The sequence below is a fragment of the Sordaria macrospora genome, chromosome 1, assembly GCF_033870435.1.
Source record: "Sordaria macrospora chromosome 1, complete sequence".
NCBI classification, from domain to species: Eukaryota; Fungi; Ascomycota; class Sordariomycetes; order Sordariales; family Sordariaceae; genus Sordaria; species Sordaria macrospora.
In genome coordinates this window covers 8,730,265-8,750,531 of record NC_089371.1, presented here as the reverse complement: position 1 = coordinate 8,750,531, position 20,267 = coordinate 8,730,265, and the positions used below count along the sequence as shown (strand labels likewise).

Genomic DNA, 20,267 nt, shown 5'->3' with positions numbered 1-20,267 from the left:
TTGCTTTCTCACCTGACGCATAGCCTCATCTCTTTTCTCTTCATGAGAATCTCCCTCGGGAAGCGCACTCTGCCCCTCATCCTTTGGCTCCTCCTTAGGCTCATCATACTTGGTCTCCTCAGTCGTTTTCGGGCTCTCCGGTTCCTGAATGGCAATTGTGGGGACCGGCGGCGCGTCATGGTGCGGCTCCGGATGCGGCTCCGGAGCGGGATGCAGGGCTTGGCGGGGTAGTTCAACATCGGGCTGCACCTCAGTCTTTGTTGGCGCAACAACCTCAGCCGGCTTTGTCTCAGGCTCGAGCTCCCGCAATTTCTGCTCTTCAACAATTGGAGCTTCAACAACCGAAGCTGGGACCTCAATCTGTTCCTCGACTTCAGGAGCAGCGCTCTTCTCCTCCGCAGCCGGGAGCTCGGCCTTCTTCTCAGCGGCTGCCTTTCTATCCTCAGCAACCTTCTTGAGCAGCGCACCACCAAGCGCTCCCCAAGCACTGCTCGCCTTCCTCTCCTTCTTGGGTTGCAACAGCGCGCGCTTGATCGCTTCCACGGCTGCTTGCCTCGACCTGTCCGCAACAACATGCGTCAAACCCGTATCAGCCACGGGCTCCACCCACCCATCTGACTTGACGGACTCGTTGTCTTCATCCTTTGGGGTCGGGGCGATGATTTCGATTTCACCGCGGGCATTGAGGATGTAGTTCGGCTTCTTCGATTCGTCGGCAGCAACGGGCGTTGGCTTGGGGTCCTCGGAGGTAGGCTTGGTCTCGATGGGTCCTGTCTGAGGCTCGCGGGCAGCTTGTCTTTCGCGTTCCCTCCGTTGGCGTTCTGGGTTCGGAGTGGGCGCGGGCGTTGGCAACACCAAAGTCAACAAGGGCCTCTCCCTCTCACACGACGGATCTCTCGAACTGAACATCGGTTTTCCAGCGGGCGCATGAAGACTGGCATGATCCTCCGACGGTGTGAGGAACTTGTGCAGATCTCTCGGCAAGATAACATGGTCAATCTTCACATCGGCATTGGGCTCGGCGTACTTGCTCTTTGCGGGCTTTCCATCATCTGCAGGCTCGACCGTAACCCATTTAGGTTCGGCCGTGATGATCGTTGGTTCGGCTGTGACGATGACAGGTGACGATGGTTCGGACTTTGAATCGTCATACTTATCCACGACCGATCGATTAGGCGAGCTGCTGCGCAAGCGTTCGTTCCGCTGGCTATTCTTGTAGTCACGGTACCACTTGTTAGCTTCGACCTGAGGATCTGGCTTTGGCTCCGCCTCGCGAGCGTAACTGGGTTGACGGCTGCGGCTGCGGGCACGACCAGGTTCTTCGGTGATATCGCGCAGTGGCTCGGATTCGCGGACACGGCTTCCCGCCCGGTTACGGCTCCGGCTTCGCTCACGTTCGGGCCCCTCCGGCGTTAGTGTTTTCATGTCCGCCTCGGAAGCAGTCCTTGGGTCGAAATAATCCCCAGTTGGCTGCTCAGACGCATTCCTGCTCCTGCGGATTTCCTCCTGGCGCTTCTCGATTTCAAAGGTATCACGACGGGTTATTCTCTCACGAACTTCAAGCTCCTGATCGGTCAACTGGCGGGTTACTTGACGGCGCTTGGGAGGCGAGAAATCAGGCTCGGGAACGGTATGGACCTGAGGAGTCAATGGCCTAGCCGGGGTGGCATAAACGGGAGTGGCAAAGGCATCATCCGGAACCTGAAATTGGAATGGGTCAATTACGCCTTTAGGGGACTTCGAAGGGGATGGTCCTGGAGCTGGTGCTTCCTTGGAGTCGCGACTAACCTGGTCCTTGGTGAGTTTCGAAGACTCTGGCACAACAGGTGGGCTAGACTTGCGAGGTTCCTCTTCTTTAGGCTTCTTTTGTTGCTGCTCAGCGGCTTCAAGCTCGGCCAATTTCCTAGCCCGTTCCTTTTCGAGCTCGAGTTCCTTTTGCATTTCGGCGAGGAGTCGGCGAGTTTCGGCGCGCTTAGCACGTCTTTCCTCCTTGCTGGGCTTCTTGGGCTCCGGGTTCAGGGTGTCGCCCATACTCTCTCGCTTCTCTCCCGGAACGGATCGGGTGGGCTCTTCGACCTTGGGCTTGGGCTCGTCTTTCGGAACGTCGCGCTCGTTGATGATGGTAACAGGCTGAGGCTTGGGACGGTGGTGCTCCTCGCGGTCAATCTCCTTACCTTTATCGGAGCGCTTTTCCTCGGGAGACTCATCCCTCGATTGCCGGCTAGTGCTACGGTGTCTGGGCTCAATATCGACAACCATATTGTCCCGCTCAGCGCGATACCGAGCATCATGCATTCGGCGTTCCTCCTTGTACTGCATTTCACGGGCCTCTCGGACACGGCGTTCGTACTGTTCGCGGTAATCGGCTTCGTCACGGAGGCGCCTAGCTTCCTTGGCAACGGCCTCAATCGCAGATTCGCGGGTCTCAAGCTCTCGGCGGGCAGCAATAGCAAGATCCTCTGCCTCGCGACGGACATTCTGAAGATGCTCACGCTCTTGACGTTCCCGCTCCTCGGCAGCGGCTGCGCGTTCCATCGCTTCACGGCGGGCCTTTTCGATGGCTTCCTGGACTTCGCGTTCCTGGGCTTCGCGACGAGCTTTCTCAAGAGCTTCGAGTTCCCGTTGAGCGGCAGCGGCAGCAGCAGCGCGTTCTTCAGCTTCCCTCTGCATCTTCTCAAGAGCCTCACGCGCTTCCCGCTCCTCGCGTTCTCTCTGCACGGCCAGTTGAAGAGCAGCAGCGGCGGCACGCTCCTCTGCCTCCTTCTTCTCGCGAGCTTCCCGCTCAGCGGCCTCCTGAGCTTCACGAGCTTCACGCTCCCGCTTGATGGCAGCGGCAGCACGGGCCTCCCGTTCTTGGCGTTCCTTCTCAAGGCGCTCCTTCTCGGCCTCCTCGACTTTCCGGCGCTGCTCTTCCTCCTGCTGGACGCGTGCCTTGTACTCGGCCAGAACGTGGTTGGGGTCCAGGCTACGTTCCTCTTCGTCGTCTCGTCGGTGTCGATCCTGGAAGAGGGCGGTTCCGATGAGTGTCGCGGCAACACCGGCAGCAGCCGGGTCGGTAAACTTGGGGACATCGGAGGCTAGGCGGTTGTGGCGGTCTTCGAAGTCGTGCCAATCATCGAACTCGAGATCACGGGTCGTAGGGAGCGGGACCTGGACATGGACCGGAACGTGAGAGGTGTGCGAAGTATGAGAATGGTGCGACGGAACCTGAGAATGGTGAGAAGCATGAGATGGGTGAGTGGAACCAGTGCTCATATCAGAAGCACGCGAGCGATGTTGTCGGTAGTTGGAGGGTGGCGTATCATCCCGGATTACTTCATGTTTATTAGCTGCAGTTCCAATGGACTTGGCCAGGGCTGAGTCGGCCACAAGGTGCCTACCATCGGCTGATCTCTGGCGCGGCATTTGATGTTGCTCCAGGGCGCGTGTCGAGACTGGAACACGGGGCTTGGGGGCCTGGATGGCAACAGCAACGGGTCGTGACGTGATCAGGGGTGAGCCGGATACCAGAGTTGGACTGGTGACGGCATCGAACCTGTGGGGATCGGGGGTAGCGACCGGGTAGACCATCTGCATTGGTGTATCAAGCTCATCCGCCGGGGTAGGATGTTCAGGAAGAGGATCGTTCTCGAATCTGTTAAGCCAAGGCTTCGACTGACGGGGTGGGGGCGCATTCTCAGTCGGTCGGAAGCTATTCAGAGGAGTCACAAGACCGTGCAAGGAGTTGACGGGACCAAACTTGGAGGGATCGACGGCCTTGTTCCTGACATAGGGTTTCTGAGGGCTGATGGTCGGTGGTGGAGGCGCGGCAGCCGGGGGAGAAGACAGCTTATCGTCCGAATAGTGAGGTGAGGAACCATAGGCGAGGTCAGAGTCACTAGCACTGGCCTCTTCCGTGTTGTCACCCGAGTCGGAGTCCGAGTCTGAAGCCGTGTCCCAGCCCTGATCGTCGTCATTTTGCTCATTGCGTTTAAACTTGGAGGGAGCAAGACCGCGGCGTCCATTCCTCCTCGAATTCTGGCGGCGGAAGTTGGAGATGGCGGTCGCGGCACCTACCAGCTGGGATGGGCGTTGTTTGCCAGCCCTTTCCAGGTCACGGAGGTTGGAAGCCCTAGCAAGGTCAGAAATCTTGCGCCCAAGTTCAATAATCTCCTCATCCGTCTTTGTTCGCGCCAAGTTGGGTCGGCCATCAGGAGTAAAGAGCTCTGGATCGTGTTCGGGCTCGTCATGGTGGTACTGCGAAGGGTGCTGATAACCATGGGGTTGCTGCTGGTGGTACTGCTGATGTTGGTGACGATAGTACGGCTCGGGATGCGCGTGTGGCTGTTGTTGGTGCTGTGGGCGTGGTGTAGTTTGGTCCGAGTGCGCATACTGGGGCTGGGCCACATATGGTCTTGGTGTGGTCTGGTCCGAGGGCGCATATTGATTCTGCGGCACATATTCTGGGCGCTGGTACTCATGCTGAGGCTCGTACTGCTGATGATCATTATACTGATCCTTCGGCTGGTGGTACTGATCCTTGGGCTGGTCCTTGTGTTGCTGATACTCCTTGTCGTGGTGGGAGTGTTGAGAATAGGTCTGGCTAATCTTCCTCTGCGGCCCGCTCCTTCTCCTGACACCTCTCTGCGACTCTAGGGAAGACCTGGACTGGTAACCGCCATAGGCCAAGTTGCTGTCGACGGAAGACGAGGAATAGTTCTTCTTTCGAAAAGATCGGCGCTTTCGTACTTTCTTGGAGGATGCCAAGGAAAAGAAAGAGCGGAAGCCCCATCCGGTGTTCTTGGGGGCGCTGTCTTCATCGGAGGAGGTGACGGCGGAAGACGAAGTACTGGAGTTGGCGCGGGATCGGGTGGAGGAGGACGGGCCGGCAGCAGCAGTCTGTTGGCCGACGGTGGCGGCGGCGAGGGCGGCAGCGGCGAGCTGTTCTCTGGAATGGCGGCGGTCAGCGCGTCGGCGACGCTCCCTCTCGGGGCTCCGGCGGCGTTGGTCTCGCGGAATCATTGTTGACCGCGTGGGTATAAGATATGATGTGTTTCGTTACGGGCCATTCATCTGCGGCTGGCGATGTGTATGCGTCGTTGATATTGATGCAATTGGTAGGGGGTGTCGTTCATTCGTTACAGTCGTTCAGTTGCGTGTCTATTCGCGAAATACGGGGTATCGATACTCTTGTGCAAAACACTACGACTAGGTAGGGGTGGTAGATGGTAAGCGATCGCGATACTGGACACTAGATGTCGGTGATTTAGGTATTTTGGTGTATTTTGGTGTATTTTGGCGAGGTTGTTGTGTATATGCTTAGGATTAAATTGTCATGGATTCACACGTACGGAGCTGAGAGCTGAGAGCTGAGAGCTGCTTCGGTTGGAGGCTGGGGACGGGGGTGAGGGACTGGACTGGGGTTTGGATCTCGATTATGGATTCTCTCTTTTTGGTTGAAGGGTCCCCCAGACAGCGAGCGCAACAGCGAACAGCGTTGACAATTATTGATTTTGGTATTTTCCGGGGTATAGTGATGAGAAGTTGTTGTTGTTGTGTTGTATGAGGCTGGATGACCCTTGACACTCTATTCAGCCCTGCTGTAAGGAGTGTGTGTGTGAGGAACAAGAGTGTTGAAGAGTCCCTTTCTTTCTCAAAATGACTTTGAAAGATGAAAGGTTACAATCAGATGGAATTAGTCAGGGAATTGCCTGTGTCGCTCTCCACGGGCTGAGAGGGAAGGAACAAGCGCCGAACCGACGATGCCCTGCGTGGAGACGGAAGGCCCAGAGGACCCCGATCCTGCCAATTGCTACGTGAACCAATCCCAATTGGTTTGGTGATAGACTTGGGGGACCCGCAATTTGGATCTCAGGTGGCAGGAACGAACAACCACAGACCTTTGAAGTCGCTCAGATGCCAACAGCCGCGGCGAACGAGAGGTGAGGACTGAGGAGACAGGGTGTTGAGACGTGAAGAGGGCGTGAAGATTGAAGAGAGAGGGGCCGTGCTTTTTTCCCTCTTTCCATTTTCTTGAGATTTGCTCTTGGGATGAACACGACGTTCCTTCCCACCACGCCAACCACTCTCCACTCGCGGGAGAAGGAGCGATCCTTGTCACTCTTGGGAGCTTGGGATGGACGGATCTCCACGAATCGAAACATGGAACCGGAGGCCCCACATTGGCTGGGCCCGACCTCTTCCCCATTCGATGTTTCTGATGTCTCAAACCCAGCTGAACCATATCTCGTCAAAACGCGACTTTTTCTTTCTCACCACCTGCCAGTCAGTGCGGCACCACCTGAGACCACACCTCATCTCCCCCTCATTCTGCTCGCAAACACAAGAGCACAACCACCACACAAAGTTGTGTGTGTGTCTCACAGCATGTCCCGACTCCCGCGCCCTCGTCCCGCGGCCGAATCATGATTTGCAGCCGGGGAGGGTACTCTGAAAGTGGTGTACAGTGGTGGGTATTTTTCTGCCCTTTTGCGTCCTCGTCTGGGCAGTCTACCCTTGCATCAGTCTCACCGCTCAATTGGCCCATTCCGACCTCTCTTCACGAGAAGCGCACGGCAACCTCTCCCACTGGTTGCTCACCCACGCCAAAAAGCCCAACAGCGAGTCCACACGTGTACAGAAAGAGGGAGGCGACATCACAATTCACCTCTTTTCAAGAGTCGGAAGTCGGAAGTCACTCAGAAGGCGAGAGAACCTGAAGAGGGGCTTCTTTTTTGGTGGTGTGTTTCTCGGCATGGTGCAGCTACCGGCGAGAAACTGATATTCCCTTCCTTCCCCCCTCAAATTGCCCCCTCTGACCCTGAACCCCCTTCTATCCAATCCTTATCGCGAATTGTTCGCCTCGCTATCACTTGCTGGACCTGCTTCGAGTTTGCCCGTCAGGCCTGTTATCGTGAAGCAGCAAAGAAGCCACTGCAGTCATGGATGAGTACAGTAAGCCTATGTGTTCATGTGCCTCGACGTCAGATCCGATCGGGCATCTGTAGCCTGTAGGCCTGAAAGCTGTTGGACGATGTCGTGAGGTTGAAATAAGCGCAGCAGCAGCATGCTTTTCTTTCATCCCATGGTTGGCAGATTGGGCCATGCGTTCTGTCATCCGAACATCCTTGATCTTCGAACCGTGAGTTCAGACGGAAACCTAACTTCATGACTTGGGATGACGGTCACACATCTCAGTCAAAGTTGAAACCTGACAAGAGATCGCTAGACACTTGTCAGTGATACCCAGCACACATACAAGCTGTTGGAAACACAAAGTTGGGTATCAGCAACCAACCCTTCCGGAAGAGTTTTGACTTGCATCTCTCTATGTCTCAACTCCGCTCCTCGGACAGGACGGTCTTGCCGAGGCCAGTTATCAACCCAAAGTTCAAGCCGGGAGAATATCGGATCAAGTTGTTACTGGTTGAAAGCACCAGTGTAAGAGTTGAAGGTGAGCGGAAGTCTCCAGCTAATCCAAGCTTGTGAGACGACTTGTTGTAGAAAGTCACATGTTCGGGTTTCATATTGGTTTTTATGATATGGATATCTCGAATGCCCCTTTCTTCTGGTGGACTCCGCTCCGTCCTCTGCTCGAAGCTATATATTCTACATATCGCCTTGAGGATCGTTTCTCCGACGTTGAGTCTGTTGCGATCCTTCTCATGTTGTGGTCCCAGTCACAGCATACAGTAGCAGCTTGCTTTAGTAGAGGTTGTCATACCAAGTGACGGTCGACTGAAAGTAATACATCAGGCTCGCTAACCAAGTGAGATTGCCCAAGCGGACATCGTGATAGTTTGCACGACGAAAACTATCAAAGAGAGCAGAAACGAGAGATGAGAAGAAACCCATAACGAGGACAGAGAATTCCATATCTTGTCGAGACTCTTTACAAAGCATGCATGGTAATTTCCTCATGAACCACCACAAGTATCTGACTGGAATCCACCAAACATATTCATAAAGAATGTCTCCAAGAAAACCGGGTAGGCCAATTTGTTTAATTATCCTTGATCATCAGTTTTGTCCACCAAACAAGGGGTCACAAAGAGAGATTCCAAGAGAGAGAAAATAATCAACAACAGCGACTTGAACACTTTCTCGATTTGGCCCCATCCACTTTCATGAATAAACAAACATAAAGTACATTAATAATCCATTCCACTGCCCGCTCCGCCGCCGCTTAAAAGAAGAGCTAGTTCTAATAGGCACTCGAGTGTGGAAGAACACTAGCATTGCGCATGATATGACAACCGAGGGCAAGATAATGTGAGGTAGTCAGGTCCTTAGGCTGCGATAGACTGAACAACTCAACTGAAACAACACGATGAAAGAACTACGAAAACCTCTATTAAAACGAAACTGATACAAGTTACCGGACAGTCTTAACCCTGGAGACGGAAAGCTGGGAAAACGGGAACATATCAGTACAGAACCGCTACCTAGGTAAGTTTTTGCATATCTTCCTGTGAAGCATGAGTACCCAGTTTAGGAACACAAAACAGCATGAACAACTAAGCTCTGATATGTTTTCTACAATCAGGCTCTTCTCTTGTTCCATTTTCTGACCTGAGATTCTTCAGTTCCAGGTTACTCTGAAAACACCGACTTCATCCAAGATAAGAACCTGCATGAGAGCGGAGAGAAACCATGCATATAGCAGTTAGGCGGGCAGACAGGATGAAGTGACATCGTATCTTGGCACCTAGATATGTAACTGCGTGACTGTGTAAATGGTGAGAACAATAAGAGATGCTCTTCTTTGAACGGAGGATCTTAGGTGCGTTTCTTGTTCAATCACTTCACTTTCTCTTCGATATACGTCGTTCCTTCGCGGATGTCCAAATGTCGAGGAAGCTGGAGCAGCACCAAGGAAAGCTTGGATGAGGGGCGAAAGACGTATGTGGATGAAGGGAGAAAAGCGATGAGAGCTTACCCAGTCGGAAAGTTCGGTAATGAGCCTCCATCAGCTGTAAGTTCCGTACTGTGCGTCCATAGAATAAAACAATGCAGACTTGTTGGTTAGCGATCCAGCTGGATAGGAAGGCTTGGTTGGTATATCAAGGAACACGACAGTACAGTATTGGCACCATTGTAAAGTCCTCCGTCTGAAACAAGAAACTATATCATATAAAAGAAGTCAGTAGGTATCCCAAGAAATATGACCTACAGATCATCATACAACAGTACAGCACCGACACCAATGTAAAGTGCTGAACAAGAACAGGAATCTTGATTTGTATGAAAAAGAAGTAAGTATCTCAACATTGGACGGATCATATACAACAGAACAACAGCGAAGCCCGTGTCGTGGTTTAACCGAACAAGAAAAACTTGGTATATAAAAAGAAGTATCTCAAACATCTGGCAGATCATACAACAGAACGAAAGGCTATCCAAAGCGCTACGCAAAACAAACGACAGAACCGCCATCCATCCACCCATATCCAAACAACTACCTACCCGTCATCGTCTTTCTCCCAAGACTCAGCTACCGTATTCAACGCTACAAACCTCAAACAACTAATGCCCATACTCCAAATGCGGCACAATAACCGGCCCATACTTGGTAGTAGCCGTAAACGCTCCATCACCCTGAACCACAAAATCCACCGCCAAACTCAACTTATTCAATCCACCCCCGTTTCCACCACTTCCACCACTATGCACACTCGCCGCATACCCCCCACCACCTTGCCCATTCATCATACTCCCGCCCATCCCCCCATTAACAGCCGCATCAGGATCATACGCCACAATAGCGACATAATTCCTTCTCGCCATGAGTTTCTTGTACTCCCTCGCTGCTCCCGAAGCGTCGGTGTGGAAGATCTCCATCATGTCTTCTTTGGTGTCGGAGACTTCGTGGGTTGATTTGTGGCCGTTTAGCGGCACGTACAATAGTTTGTTGTTGGAGCCGGAGTGGAGGGCTTTGAGCAGGTAGGAGGAACAGGGCGCGGCGACGATGGGCGAGGTTATTAGCTGGTACATGGTTTTGTGGTCGGAGGGGTGGGAGGGGTCGTGGAGAAGGCCGGCGCCTGCTGAGGAGACGTCTGTTTACTTGTTAGCGTTTTGAGCAGGAGAGGGGGGGGGGGTTAAAGAAGGGAATACGTACCACCACTCAAAAACGTCATCCGAACTCCCTTCTGCGCCGCAATCCCCTGCAACGTCCTAATCAGGTACGTCCTCTCCAGATCTTTACTCTCATGCGTCCACAGATCCTTAAGTTCCTCCGCAATATCGAACTCGCCAAACTGATTGAGGACATTACCCATCAATCCACTCTTACCCACGGCCCTCTTGACTTCCTTAAACCCATGCGCCACCACCTCTTTTCCTCCCACCACGCCCGCTACCGAGCTTGTCACTTTGCCTAGCAAGTTATAAGTGCTGTTTACGGCTTTCTTGCCCGTGGCAAAGGTGTTGGCTAGCGTCTCGACGGTTTCCAACCTCGGGTAGACCACGGGCACGGAAAGCATCCATATGCAGTGCTGGACGGAAGGTGGGAGCATGGCGACTTTGGGGAATAAGCCTTGGTAGGTGGGACCGGCCATTACTCTTGTCTGGGTGCGCTCGGAACGACAGTCCGGACCGACGACTACTACCGCAGGGCCGAGGTACTTGACAAAGTGCCAGCCCGCGCCGGTGATAGTGAAGAGGTCCATATCCGAAGAAACATTCCGTAGCATCTCAACGGTGGTATGATGCTGGAACAACAAATACATATCGATAGCTATGCGACCGATATTCTTGAATATGGCTGACGACTGCATGTACTCCGGATAGCTCCCAAAGCCGTCAAAGATATCATGGTCGTCAATCTGCAAGACATGCGGGATCTGCGCAAACGCTTCGCGCATGAAGGGTTGATCAAAGTGGCTCGTGTAATAATGGAAGTAAGCGTGCGTGACGTCTTCTTCGTGGCGAGCCGTCCAAGGTACGTTTTTCCTGTTTTCTCTTCCGGCGATGCTAAGCCATTGCTTGAGGATGGGAACCTCACGCCACAAACGGTCGCCGTAGATCTGGTCTCCCAACCCGAGTTGGACGTGAAAGCCGCCGCATTCGACGTTTTTCTGGAGTATGTCCTTCCACATAAACCCGACACCCCCCAACTTGGCGCGCTCGTTCTGGTTTGTGCTGGGAGCAAAATCATTCCCGGAATGCGCAATCATTCGCCACCCGGTCTCGTACCGACCAGCTACGATGAACTCGTAGCGTGTGCACCCCAAGTGGGAAGTGACGGCGTAGGTCCAGCGCTCGGTGCCGTGTTCGGACATTTGCAGGTCCATGTCGTACTTGTAGAAGACCCAGCGCTGGTGCGTCCAGATGTTGTGGGGGATTAGCTGGCGCGGGTTCGGGGACAAGTCGACGCTGAGGTGGATGTGGATGGTGGGCGGCTGGGGCGCGTCGGTCACGATCATGATGCTGCCGTGCCAGATACCCTTCTCCAGATCCATGTTGACGTAGCGAAGGTAGGGGCCGAAATAGACACCGTTGGTGGGCATGATCTTGTACATGTCTACGCCGGCGGAGGGGGGAGGGCCGGTGAAGCCCGAGGGAGCGGCGGAGGCGACGGTCATGATGCTTTCGGCGTAGCCTGGGGTTTGGGGGTGGAACATGGGAGAGGCTAGACCTGCCTTGCCGCCGAGGAGAGGCGAGGCGAGGGGGTTGCCGTAGGTTGAGGCCGTGGGAGACAGAGGAGCTGCCTCGTGGGAAATGGGGTTGGGACCCTTGGGGAACTCCCATTGTGTGGCCTGGGTGGCTAGGTGGATGTAGTAGTACTGACCCGAGTTCTGGTCAAGATGGGCAATCCAACCCTCAGGCAAAGGCGGCGGTGCCTGACTCGAAGCCATGAGAGACGGCGTGTGCTGCAAGGCCGGATGTCCGACATTGTGCGCAGCCTGAGCCGGGTGTTGAAGCTGGGGCTCATTGGCAAAGGCCGGGTGTCCGGGGTGTTGTTGAGCCGGCGTCTGAGGAGCAGCGACGGCAACGGGCTTGGGCTTGTGGATGGAGGAAGAGGGAGCCGGAGAGGCAGTGTTCGCAGGCCTACTGCTTCCAGAAGCAGCTGTTGCCGGACGGGAGGTTGGGTTCGGAGTGGCATTGTTGTTGTTGTTGTTGTTGTTGTTGTTGTTGTTGTTGTTGTTGTTGTTGTTGGCAGTGGCAGTGGCAGTGGCAGTGGCCGGATGTGCCTGGGTAGGCCGTTGTTTCTCGGCCGGGTAGCCCGAGGAGGCGGCATTCGGAGTGACACTGCTGTAAGCCGGAGGAGGAGTAGAAGCCTGCATGCGCTGGAAGTCCTGCTCCAAAACGCTCACTTGGAGGCTAGATCCAGCCGGCGCATTGCTACCAGCAGGCTCAGGGTTCTTGGGAAGGTTGTAGCTATTCTGCTGCTGGGGCTGGGGCCTCGCTGGCTGAGGGTTCTGGGCAACGGCATCGCCTTGGTAGACGGTAGGGGGCCCGAACGGTTGTTGATCCGGAGACTCAGTGGGAGTCCAAGGTCGAGGTGGTTGCGCCTGTGCTTGAGGTTGCTGCTGCTGGGACTGAGCGAGGGCAGGATGCTGGCTATGTGGTGGTTGAGACGGAGGTCTCTGTCCACCATATTGCGCCAAACGCGCATTAGCAGCCGCACTCTGCGCAGTTTGCGCCTGGAGACTCGTGAGGGTTGCGGTCCCCGAAATACCAGCAGCGGCATAGCGTGCCTCAATGCCACCTCCGGGAATCACACCCGGCTCAACAATGGGTGTCTCGGGAGGAGGAGGCGATCCACGGCTAGCCCTCGTGGTCGAAGTCGAAGCCGTTGAAGAGATACGGGCAATGCTAGGCTCCGAGTTCTTGCGAACGTTGCCACCTCCGGGAGGAGGGTAATAAGGCTTTTGTTGATAGGCATTGGAGATTCTCTGCGCAGGATGTTGCTGGGCTTGCTGCTGGGCTGGCTGCTGGACAGGTCGACCCAAGGGCTTCGCAAACAGGTCATCCCCAGTGGGACTATCGGGACTCTGTAGAGGCTTGGGAACAGCTCCGCGCCTATCTGCCAAACCAGGCTTCTTCTCGATGGGACTTATGTTCAACCGCGGGCTGGAATCATTGTGTAGCTGAGGGGTCGAGGAGATCGGAGGAGGGCTATAGATGCGCCCAGTGCTTGAAGCCGGAGATGGCCTGCGCACATCATCGACGGGGTATGGGGCTCGGGCTGGCTTGGAGGCCTGCTGTGTAGGTCGAGAAGAGAGGTCGTCGTCCGGGTACGGGAGAGGGGCGGCCGAACTCGAAGCTCCGGGCGGGAGAGGGAAGGATGGCAACGGAGGTAGGCCCGGGAGGCCGGGTAAAGGGGCGATGGAAGCTGAGGCTGAGGCTGCCGATGACGATGTTGGCGGGGCGGGGTATTTGCTGTAAGATGCCTTATCGGCGGCACCTGGTGGTTTCGGGCTCATGGGCTTGAAAATTCTCAGAGGCTCAACGGTGGGACTGTCGCAATCTTCATCCGAAGGACGAGGTCTGCTAATGAAGAGTTCCTCATCTTGAAAACCGCGGGGTCGAGACATGTTGACTTTTGGGTAGATGGGAATCTGGTAAGGAGTGGTGGTGGTTATTTTGGGAGAGCGGCTATGCGCAACAACGGGCTGGCGTCGTTTCGGGATGTCGAAGGATTTGGGAGGACAAACGGTCTCTTGTCACTCTTGAGGGAGTGTGTGTTTATTTCCGGATGGTTTCAGCTCTCTCGGTCTCGTCGCTTGGAGTCCGCAAAGGGGTTCGTGATTACCCCTCCTTGGTGTTGAGGATGGAGATGATGGTAAAAGATAAGACAACACAACTCTTGACGGGAACACAACAAGCTCGTTGCGCTCAACTTGTCACAAGCTGAAGCTTCTCAACTGAAGCAATCCAAACAAAAACAAAAAGTTAGTTGAAGATGGACTTGTTGAAACACAAAAGCTGTCTTGTATCAGAAAAAAGGGCCAGACCGGGAAGACAAGGTGATCAATATGCGGCCAGATACTGCGACCTGACATGGGCGGCGGCCAGGCACAACTTGATGGAGACAAGCAGAAAAAGAGACCAGGGGCAAAGGGGTAGGTTAGTTAGTTCAGGCTTCAGCAACCCCAGTGATTGTGAGGGCGGCGTGGGCGGCAGTTCAGGCTCGCTGCCCACTGAATAAAGTGTCACTCACACATCCATGGGCAACAAGCTGTGTGATTGGCCTCGGATGGCCTCCCATGGCAGCGCTTATGAAGCTTGGAGATGGGGGCTTGATTGGACGAGAGTGGTTGCAAGCGCCCACCAAAGCTCACCCTGTTCACAAGTCAAAAAGCTTTTGTCGTCGCAGGCGTCAGAGGACTCCGACTCCCACTCCGAATGGGGAACTCATGATTGCAATCTCGCGAGACTCATTTTGTTTGCTCTTGGGTTTTTCGAGTCCTTGATGTCTTGTGGTATCGCCACTGAGATGAGCTGTGGATGAAGAGGGTCCCCCGCAGTTTATTATTGACTGGTGATGCTATGGCACTGATTAGATGGCGGGGCAACCCGGGCTGTCCTGGCCAAAACGCCTAAACAATGGGCCGGGGGTAGGGTACGGGAGTTTGTTTAAGAGTGTCTCTTCATTCTCTGGCTTCACCTGGGTAGGAGTTGAACTTGTCTTTGTTGTGAACAAAGAACTTGTACCTAATGTTTATGTTTGTACTGGGTTAGGTGCAAAGACCAAACATTGGATGGTGCATGTGACTGTGATGAGCGCTTGCTTCTGTTCACTTGAGCTGAAGACTCTGGACTTTGAATGCCAAGACACTTCTCAAATGTCTCTTCATTCTCGTCTGGCATTCGGTCAACATGCACTCTTGAAGTATCCTTCAAATAGTCAACATGTCAAATGGCAATATTTGAGACATCTTATGCCGTCTCACCACCTCCTCTTGCCAAAATGGTGCTGTGTCTCGAAACATGAAGACAAGACGGCTCGGCCAACCGGGGGAGGGGAGCGGGGCCGGCCGGCAAGTTCCACCCTACTGGAGTTCCACCAGTTTCCATCTTGCTTGCGCCATTCCCCTGCAGACCCTGCTGCTGCAGCCTTCGTTTCCGCCCGTCTGCAGGCGAGTTCCAGGCTTCACAAGCAAAAACACCAAGAACACCACCATCTTCAAATCTGGCATGGTGCTCATTCAGCTTGAAAATTCTTCATTATAACTCGGACCCGGCCGTTTGTTGTCTCTTACTTTTTTTCCATTCAGCTGTAAAATTCTTCACCTCTGTCCACAGGTTCATCACAAGTCGGCCGAAATCAGGAGTTCGGAACCAGGCGGATGAACAGCCCACCTCCTCGTCGAGTCCGTCCGTCCCTGCAGTGGTGAGCTGCGGTGCATCCATGTGCAATGGTTCGAATCAATGGCATGGAATGGACGCAATTCGCAGCGGTTCGCAGGCGGGGTTGTTAGACGCTACACTGGATTCTAACAATCACCTGCCCTGCGGCTGGCAACGGGATGCCTGATTCGGCCGCTACAGTGTCATTGCAGTGTCGACGCAGTGTCAAAGGGAATCCAATAGCGCCTTCATCACGTCGTCCAACTGTCCAACAACATCATCTCCAATACAACTGAATGCTGCATGGCCGGCTTCCTTCCCGAACAGAGATTCCCGAAAGACCAACGATCAGGGAGTACAAACCCCAGATTCCTGTGCCCCCACGAAAAGAGATTTGTCAATTCCGTTTCAATTGGGGCCTTTTGTTTGGTTCGTGAAGAGAAAAGGCTGGTGGTGTTGAGAGAGCACGTCAAGTGACGAACACAGGAGGACGACAAGGTCGAGTTCCATTGTGAATGTGTGTGTTTGTGCGTGTGTGTGTCAACGGAAACTCGCCTCAAACCACCACAGCCACCTTGTTGAACCTCTCTATTTCCCTGTTTCTTTTTGTTTCACTCTTGCTTCAAAAGCAGAAGAAAGGCATCTTCCTCGTATCTCCTACATCCGACCTACATAATCTTTATATCTCCTCAAGATAAGGTAGGAAATAGGCACCTCTCACGCGCCATCCTTGCCGAGGCCGCGTCTCCCACAACTTCAACGACGTCACTTGCTGTTTTCCGTGGAGTGACCCCCAACCCAACTTCCATCTCCGCCCCGTCTTCCCCGGATCAACACGCCAAGCTAGGCCGGTGCCGGCTCTTTCCAGCCTTGGCCTTGTTCAAAATATCATCTACCCCTCCTCCCCGTCCTAGGTTACCCTCGTCTTCTTACAGCCCATCCTTCTCTCTTGCTTCATCGTGACCGTGTATAAGGGAACCGTGAGACCCTCGAGCCCTCCAGCTCTGCCCGTCTCTCTTCCCCCGTTCCCGTTCTTAACCATACCGTCGTCACCATGTCTCTGAACCGTGTATCCTCGTTGGAGACCTTTGCTCCCCTCCTCACAGAGAACAGATCCAGAAGAAGCTCGGATGCCTCGACCCGTAACCGCAAGATTAGCTTCAACCCTCTCCCAGCAGAATGGGATCCTCCAGCTTTGGACCAGATCCAGGCCGTAGGTGCCTTTGAAGTACCAAAGTGGAAGAGAACCCGTAGGTCATTTGTAACCCCGATATTCATCCTAGCATTTGATATTGACCATATGTTACAAACAGTCCAAGTAGTCGTCGCCGTCATCTACTCCCTCTTTGCCGCCGGAATCGTCTTTGGCTACGCCGCCATCAAGCCCGTCCTAAAACGAGAGGGTGTCTACCAAGATGTCTGCCGCGTCGACCCCAACGATGAGGACGCCATCAGCCAAGACACATGCGTCGAGATTCACCTAAACCTCATGTTCACCACGGCTGCCGTGGCTACCAACGTTGCTGCCCTTCCCGTCGGTGCTATCCTCGATCGCTATGGTCCCCGTGTCTGCGGTCTTCTAGGAGCCTTGTCCCTCGCCATCGGTGCCCTGTTCATGTCTTTCGAGAACAACTTGCCCTTCGACGGCCTGCTATTCGGATATCTCTTTCTGGCCCTCGGCGGACCCTTCACCTATATCTCGTCCTTCCAGCTATCCAACGCCTTTCCCAAGAACTCGGGGTTGATCCTCGCCCTTCTGACAGGCGCCTTCGACGCTTCCAGTGCCTTGTTCCTAGTGTACCGCGTCATCTACGAGCAATCCAACGAAACCTTTGGCCACCAGAGCTTCTTCCTCGCCTACCTCGTCGTCCCTGCCGCCATCGTCGTCATCCAGTTCGTTCTGATGCCAGCCCAATCCTACAAGACCGTGGGCGAACTAGTGGAGGAGATCGAGGAGCCCATCACCACGGACATAGATCCCTATGACGACCAGATCGACGAGGAGACGGCTTTGCTCCACGAAGAAGAGAGACAGCACCGTGCCGAGGTGGTCTCGGGTATCCAGGAGTTGCTGGGAACTACCAAGGCGGATAAGCAGGCCAAGAGGGAAGAGCGCAAGAATGAGATTTCGGGCGTTTGGGGCGTTATGCATGCTTATACTGCTTGGGAGCAGATCAAGAGTCCTTGGTTTACTTTGATTTGTTTGTTTACTGGTATGTCCCCTTCCCTTCCCCTTCCCTTCCCCTTCCCCTTTCCCCTTTCCATCCCCTTTCCCACCCTTCCCGTTCTTGCACCCCAACTAACTCCCCTGTGTCACAGTCGTCCAAATGACCCGAATCAACTACTTTGTCGCCACTATCCGCGTGCAATACACCGACCTGCTCGATTCCCCTGCCCTCGCCGAGCGCGTAAACGATTTCTTCGACCTCGCCCTTCCCCTCGGCGGCATCCTATCGATTCCCTTCATCGGCGCCATCCTCGACCGCACCTCCACCGTCACCGTTTTGACAACCCTCGTCGCAATCGCCACCACCATCGGCGCTCTCGGCGTGATCCCCCACAGCATGTTCGCCGCCTACGCCAACGTCTGCCTCTTTGTGCTTTACCGCCCCTTCTATTACACCGCCGTATCCGACTACTCGGCCAAGGTCTTCGGGTTCAGGACGTTCGGCACGGTGTACGGCACGATTATCTGTTTTGCGGGACTGTTGAACTTCAGTCAATCTGGTCTGGATTACCTGCTTCACGAGACTTGCGAGGGGAACCCGGTCCCCGTGAATATCGGGCTGATGGCTACTGGATTTCTGATTGGTGCGATCATGGTGATTTTTGTGGCAGTGAAGGCGAGGGGGATCAAGCGGAAGTTGTTGGAGGAGGAGGCTAGGGGGGTTTTGGGGGAGTACTAGGTACTAGGTATCTGTTACAGAGTGCTAGGGGGTGGACGACCTGGACGAAAGAAGAAGAATATGACGACTGACGCACCTGATCAGTTGTGGAAATATGCCGGCTGGCTGATGGGAGGAAAGATTAGCCCTAGCCCGAGCATGAGGACGAAGATGATGATGTGACAATCAACAAAACAAAACAAAACAAAAAAAAAAAAAAAAAAAAAAAAGAAGAGCAAGAGAACAGTTTGACCGAAAACAAAAGGATGGACAACAACAACAACAACAACAACAACAACAACAACAACAACAACAACAACAACAACAAGTGGAAAAGGGTTCCACATGCGGCTCATGCGGGAGTCATGGTAACGGAATATGCATGGATGGATATCGACGTTTTATGGCTTTTAAGGACTTCTCATTGCTGCAGGCAAAGCAAGCTAGCATGGTGTTTGGGGATGCGGAGTTTGAGTTTCATGTTCATGTTTAGCATGTGGCATTGTGTCATTTTCATCTCACTTCATAAATCAAAAGGACTGCAAACAAAGGGAAACGAAAGCGAAGATTGTCGAAGATGTCGGGACAGATGGAGGATGAAGGATTGCGCATATACACGGTCAGCATCTTTTCTTTGGAGCAGCGAATAGCATTAACACTGTTTTTATATTACCACGTTTAAGAATATTTTGACGAAGATGGACTTGATTTGTTGCCGGACTGTTGCTGAACTGTTTGTTATTCAAGTGTTTGTGAACTATTGCTAAAGGCTTACTGGAGGAGTATTGCTGAACGTTTCCTGAAGGGTTTGCTAATGTGTTATGGAAGGGGTTTCTAAAGTGTTGCTAAACCTAAGGCCGCTAAAAAGTGTTTCTGAAGCATTCTTCAACTGTTGGTGAACTGTTTGATTTTTAATAACATATGGCTGTTGCCGAACTATTTCAAAGTAGTAAATTATGCCTCGACTGGTTGCTAAAGTGTTGCTTAAATTGCTGAACCATTGCTTGAATACTGTAATTTGTGAAACAAAGGAGGAAAGAGAGAAACCATAAACAAGATAGTGAAAAAGAATGGACGAAAGATGAAATGGATGAAAAATAGATGAAGCGATCAAAGGTGTAGACATGGACAATTCATAGTATCTCGTCAGCCAGCATTGTATGCTTTGGAGTATTGTAGCACTAATAGCAAGCAAGTTCATCCTTATTTCTCAAGCTGATGTCATTTTCCTTTTTCGATCGTTGGTCTTGTTCGTCTTGTTGTCTCTTAGTGACATTGACAGATGAAATCTTGTTCGTCTTGTTCGTCTTGTTGTCTCTTAGTGACATCCGCATTGACAGATGAAGTTCGTTCTTGATAACTGGAAACAACCCAGGGAAACACTACATTGTGACTGAAATTAACGACCTTCAGATGAATGACTCAAGTTTCTTTTTCTGTATTACAGTCTATTATTTCACCACTCTTCAGCTACGTCAGTTAGGTAGGTACTTGTCGTGAGCCATATTGGTACAACACAAGGGCATGGATCGGAAACGCTCCTAATTCAGACAGGAATTTGCCTATCCATTCGATTCAACTACCTAACTACCTAACTATGCCTAAACCACATGAACCAAATATCGATAACCGCTGGTCCTGGTAGTGAACTAACTATCTACGCTGCGTTGTAAACAAATACAAGTCCCTAAAACTAAACACAAAAGGTCCATTCCACCCTCATCACATCACATCCACATCTCATCCACACCACCCTCACCAAACAGACAAAAGCTCGCTGCGCACATCCCCTAGCTACCGCTTATCACAGTTTTCTCGGGTCATTCGTGGGTAATCGTACAGTTGGAGTTGGAGTTGGAGTTGGAGTTGGAGTTCGAGTCGGGCGTTTGGCTTCGGTTTCAGCTTCATTCTTAGTTTCGGGCAGGCTTTCTCGGACAGGGTCTTGGGCAGAGTATTGACCGCCCCCCTATGAGCATCAGGATTGCTTGGCTCGCCTCGAATGAATCCTGTTCGATTAAACCCTGCTGGGGTTCCTCTTGCGGTACTTCTTGAGGTTTCTCTCGAGCTTCCTCCTCCTGAGGGTTTCCCCCCTGATGTTCAGGTTCTTTC

The 20,267-nt window shown here is 53.1% G+C and overlaps 3 protein-coding genes across 3 annotated transcripts in view; 1 reads left to right on the top strand and 2 right to left on the bottom strand.

The window, feature by feature from the left end:
• Positions 1–5,695, bottom strand: part of SMAC4_04816 (uncharacterized protein) — a gene marked incomplete at its 3' end in the record, with an annotated part of 35,057 nt that extends 29,362 nt beyond the window's left edge. Inside the window, exons 1-2 of the mRNA XM_066090188.1 lie at positions 5,331–5,695; positions 13–5,187 (exon numbers count right to left, since the gene is read on the bottom strand). Of these exons, the coding sequence (XP_065945914.1) occupies positions 13–5,001 (4,989 nt within the window). The 5' untranslated portion in view covers positions 5,002–5,187; positions 5,331–5,695. The remainder of the gene's footprint in view (positions 1–12; positions 5,188–5,330) is intronic.
• A 3,614-nt stretch (positions 5,696–9,309) lies between these two features.
• On the bottom strand, positions 9,310–13,940 carry SMAC4_04815 (uncharacterized protein). The gene is made up of 2 exons (XM_003347463.2): positions 10,097–13,940; positions 9,310–10,034 (listed from the first exon to the last, which is right to left on the bottom strand). Exons 1-2 carry the CDS (start codon positions 13,515–13,517, stop codon positions 9,505–9,507), a joined length of 3,951 nt encoding a protein of 1,316 aa, XP_003347511.1. The 5' UTR covers positions 13,518–13,940; the 3' UTR covers positions 9,310–9,504.
• A 1,294-nt stretch (positions 13,941–15,234) lies between these two features.
• On the top strand, positions 15,235–18,381 carry SMAC4_04814 (uncharacterized protein). Its single transcript, XM_066090187.1, has 2 exons — positions 15,235–17,486; positions 17,593–18,381. Exons 1-2 carry the CDS (start codon positions 16,328–16,330, stop codon positions 18,177–18,179), a joined length of 1,746 nt encoding a protein of 581 aa, XP_065945913.1. The 5' UTR covers positions 15,235–16,327; the 3' UTR covers positions 18,180–18,381.
• Positions 18,382–20,267: the final 1,886 nt, after the last annotated feature.

Coding starts and splice junctions, on each gene's coding strand:
- SMAC4_04814 (XM_066090187.1), top strand. CDS start 16,328: ATGTCTCTGAACCGTGTATCCTCGTTGGAGACCTTTGCTCCCCTCCTC. Junction 17,487..17,592: donor TTTGATTTGTTTGTTTACTG/GTATGTCCCCTT, acceptor CCTGTGTCACAG/TCGTCCAAATGACCCGAATC.
- SMAC4_04815 (XM_003347463.2), bottom strand. CDS start 13,517: ATGTCTCGACCCCGCGGTTTTCAAGATGAGGAACTCTTCATTAGCAGA. Junction 10,035..10,096: donor GATGACGTTTTTGAGTGGTG/GTACGTATTCCC, acceptor ACAAGTAAACAG/ACGTCTCCTCAGCAGGCGCC.